Here is a 4,617-nt window from a genome sequence, read left to right on the forward strand (position 1 = left end):
TTAAATGTAAATATTTAATTTTATTTAAATATAAATACATTTAAATACTAAAAATATTTAAATGCTGACATCTCAATCTGAACTTACTGTATTGTATTTTATAGCAAACTGTTATGTAGAATTTAGTTTTTGTCAAAATGTTATTAGATGTGTATTGTGTATTTAAATATACGTCTATTTCGCATGCCTCCTAAAGCAAGCAACAATTTCCACGGAAATCGTTTCATAGATTCAGTACCAAATCACAATATATACAAGTATATTCTCTATTAAATTAATTAATTACATACATCTTTTTTCATCAATATTATTGACGGAAGTTAATATATTCTTCCAGATATATTAACCATATCAACATTAAACATCTTAACCATCTCAACCAACCGGAAACACATTGAATCGTTTTCAGCGTTATGATACCACTATGATATTAATGATGCAAATGATAATTAATAATAAACTTAACAATTATTATATAGATTTATTTCTTTGCTGTATAACAGAACACTCAACAAAACAAAATTAAACTTGTTAAATAATTTAATGTATATTTCAGCTCATGGATGTCATGGTGATAGTAATCCTGGCGATGAGTGCAATCTTTGCAATTGTTTGTCATGTAGGCCTCGTAGTCTGAAAATTATTGTTGAGATGGTTTACCATATAGTTTAATTTCTCGTAGGCCTAAATGTAAGTAGAGATGTTGTCATTTAAATCAGCAGAAATCTAGTAAAGGTGGTGACTATAAGGGTTTAGTGGCCGGTAACCATAATTAGAGAAGACTGAGTAGGATGGTTCAGGATCTGCAGACCTCTTGTAGAAATGGCGGCGATAACTGTGACGGGGAGCGGAGTAGAGAGGATACAATGGTTCAGGTTCTGGTTCGGCAGACCTCTTGTAGTAATGGTGGCCATAACCATATCGAAGGCCGGAGGAATAAATTGGGTATGATGGTTCAGGCTCTGGCTCGGCAGACCTCTTTCCATTGTGGTAACGGTGAATGTATGCAGGGTAAGCACTACCGTAATTGCTCGTCACGTAACTGGGCTCCGCATCTCGCTTCTCAATCTCAGAAGCGCAAGCGGCAGCCGCCAGGATCACAAACACCTAAATATGAAAAAATCACACATACAGTCATAAAATATTTAGCAGTAAAGTACTGTATTGTCATTCGCGTAAATGAAATATTCTTCGAAAAGACCACTACTTTTCTTGATATTTTATGTAATACATTGCATTAAATATTAACCAATATCAGAGAATCCGATTGTTAGTGCAATTTACCAAGAGCTTCATGGCTGAAAGTTGGTTAGCTGTGGCCACAGCTGAGCGAGTGTGTGTTTCAGCAGTGATGCCGGGCTTTTATACCTGAGAGTCTTGAGTCCTTGAATCGTAACTCAATGTTATAGTGACGTTCCACTGAGAAAGCTGTAATTATTATGTTTCTTATTTCTTTATTTTATAAAATTTTTCCATATATAATCAATTGCATATTATATTAAAAGATTTTCCTTTAGGTTAATAAATATAAAACCCTAGTTAAATGCCAAATATTAAATATATGAATTTGTTTTACTTCTCGTTAAGACAATGCTCTGTTTACGATTCCTTGTTAATCTTAGCAAGTATTGCATACTTGGTATATACAGGGATAGTTTACCTTGGTCATTTATTATGTTCCATACTGAAATATGCTTAGTGGTTCGCAAGTAATCTCATGTTGTAGCTTTAATACTTTCCTCGGTTTAAAAGCCTTAAACCTAATTCCATTCCAACATGTGCTAGACTTTTCAAGTAATATAGTGTTTGTCAAATCTAAGTATTCTTGCGAATTTGGTAATACACTTTAATACAATTTACTGACTACATTAAAACAATTTTTTTTTGTTTATTAATTCCAGGTTTTACTTTTTCTTTGAATTACTTTTCATGTAATTAAAATTTAATTGTAAATATTTTTTAATTAATCTGAATTAATTAACAAAAAATAAATTACTAATTTTATTAGCTAATTTATAAATTATAATGTATAATATTTATGGCTCACCATAGCCCGTGCTACTTGGAACTTTTGTTCTGCGTAGCGGAATCTAAAACAACAATCATTGTTTGGACAAGTTAGCGACCCTCTCCTGTGCCACTTAAGTCCACAAGGGGCTCACCATAGCCTGTGATACTTGCCCCGCTCCTGTGCCAGGTAAGTCCTCTACTTGCTAAGCATAGCCCATACTTCTTATATATTTATTTATTTATTTATTTATTTATTTATTTATTTATATACAAGGGTTTGGGTTTGTGAGAATATATAGCATGGTATTTACAATCTTGTAAAGCCAATAGTGCGCGCATCGTTTCGGGCAGGTCCCTAATCTAACAGATAATTTTAAGTAGGTAAATTCTAGCGGAATTAATAAAATTATAACAGATACATTGCAAGAAGGGAAAAAAATGAGATGAGAGAGACTAGTAGGTATATTAAAGCACATTGGTATATTATAGCTCTGATTGATTACACTAACAGCTTCATTGGTAATTTAAACGAAGATTAATAGGCAACATACAGCAAATTGAGAGAACATATAGGAATACAGCAATAATAAAGTATATGCAATAAAGTACAAATAAAGTTCAATGATAAAGTTGTTTGGATTTGGTACATGAAGATTGGGAGATTGGGTAGCAGTAGATAAGGTGCAGTTTTAAAGCAACAAGGTAGAAAACTATGAAGGTGAAATTAGGTATTTTTTAGTTTTGTATTTGAAAGACGCAAAGTTGGACAACTTTTCAATTCATTAGGGAGTGAGTTCCATAGACTAGGAACCTTTATTTGCATAGAGTGTTTGCACAGAATAAGTTTGACTGTAGGGATATCAAAGAGATATTTATTTCTGGTGTGGTGATAAGGGTCCTATTACATCTCTCCAGGGAGAATTTCAGAGCTTTATTTGCATTTAAAAACAGGGTTTTGTAAATGTAGTTGACACAATTGAATATGTGTGGAGTGAGATTATGTTTAGCATGTTTAGGGAGTTAAAGAAGGGGGCTGAGTGTTGTCTGAAAACATAATTTGTTATTATTCTGATAGCTGATTTTTGCTGGGTGATGATGGACCTGAGGTGGTTTGCAGTGGTTGAACCCCATGCACAGATACTATAATTAAGATAGGGATAGATTAGTACATAATATAGTGAGATGAGAGCAGAGTTACGTACATAATATCTGATTTTGGAGAGTATACCAACGGTTTTAGAGACTTTCTTAGTTATGTGTTGTATGTGGGTGCTGAAGTTGTGTCTCTTGTCTAGGAATAGGCCAAGAAACTTTCCATCATTTTTACTACTAATGTTAACATTGTCTATCTGAAGCTGAATTGCATTTGTTGATTTGCTTCCAAATAAGATGTGGTAGGTCTTTTCTTTGTTAAGTGTTAGTTTGTTGGTTGACATCTATAAGTGGACTTTTTTTTAGTTCATTATTAACAACATTATTTGATGTATGTGGGTTGAGGTTAGAGTAGATGAGGGTAGTATCATCAGCAAACATTATAGGTTTCAGAATGTTAGAGACATTAGGTAGATCATTGATGTATATAAGGAATAAGAGAGGTCCCAAGATGTTGCCCTGTGGCACTCCAACTGTTATTGGTAGAGTGGGAGAGGTTATATCATTTATGGCTACATATTGGTGTCTATCACTAAGATAGGATTGGACATGCCATTCCTCGGATTCCATAATGATGGAGTTTACGTAAGAGGTAGTTGTCATTAACAGCATCAAAGGCCTTTCTCAGGTCAATGAAGAGTCCAATCGGAAACTCATTTTTGTCAAGGGCTGAGTAAATTATATCAAGAAAACTAATAATTGCATCGTTGGTACTCTTTTGGGAGCGGAAGCCAAACTGTCAGGGGCTGAGTATGTCAAATCTTACGAGGTAGGAGTAGAGCTGTTTGATGGAATGGGTAGGTTTGATATTGGTCTATAATTGTTTATGTCTGTCTGATTGCCTCCTTTATGAACTGGCGTTACTCTTGCTTCTTTTAAGGATGTCAGGGAAGGTATGACATTTTAGAGATTTGTTGAACAGCAGAGCTATGGGTGCTGCAAGGGTATGAGTGTATGATGGACACAACATCTGTCGGGCTGACTGGTGAAAGGAGAAGAGAGTTTGGATAGCAGCCTGAGAGATATGTGTCTGAGAGATATTAACTGGGAATCTGAATTCAATAATGCACAGGATATAAACTCATCAACTAAACGCTTTCTCTCTAAAACTCTAAGCCTCTACAACACTCACTGTCCCCTCCTTACCAAACAAGTAACTGACAAAAGAATAAACAATCAGTGGCTCACAGGAGGCATATTCAAATCATTCAACAAAAAACATGAATATATAAAGAAATTTAGGATTGGCCTAGTTATAAAGGAAGTAGTTAAAAGGTAGTCATCAATGATTACCAGTATCATAAGAAAAGCTAAACTTTCACTTTATGATACTAGACTCAAAGAAGGAAAAAGCAACATGAAAAGCACATGGAAAAGCCATCTCTAATATCCTAGGAACTAAACAACACTCCCACAACCAGATAACACTCTCTATGGAAGGCTATACACCGTCAA

The 4,617-nt window shown here is 34.4% G+C and overlaps 1 protein-coding gene across 1 annotated transcript; it reads right to left on the reverse strand.

The window, feature by feature from the left end:
- Positions 1-467: 467 nt before the first annotated feature.
- LOC138352518 (uncharacterized) lies at positions 468-1,318 on the reverse strand. The gene is made up of 2 exons (XM_069305015.1): positions 1,285-1,318; positions 468-1,107 (listed from the first exon to the last, which is right to left on the reverse strand). The coding sequence occupies exons 1-2, from the start codon at positions 1,294-1,296 to the stop codon at positions 727-729; spliced, it is 393 nt and encodes a 130-aa protein (XP_069161116.1). The 5' UTR covers positions 1,297-1,318; the 3' UTR covers positions 468-726.
- Positions 1,319-4,617: the final 3,299 nt, after the last annotated feature.

Source organism: Procambarus clarkii, chromosome 54 (assembly GCF_040958095.1).
Source record: "Procambarus clarkii isolate CNS0578487 chromosome 54, FALCON_Pclarkii_2.0, whole genome shotgun sequence".
NCBI classification, from domain to species: domain Eukaryota; kingdom Metazoa; phylum Arthropoda; class Malacostraca; order Decapoda; family Cambaridae; genus Procambarus; species Procambarus clarkii.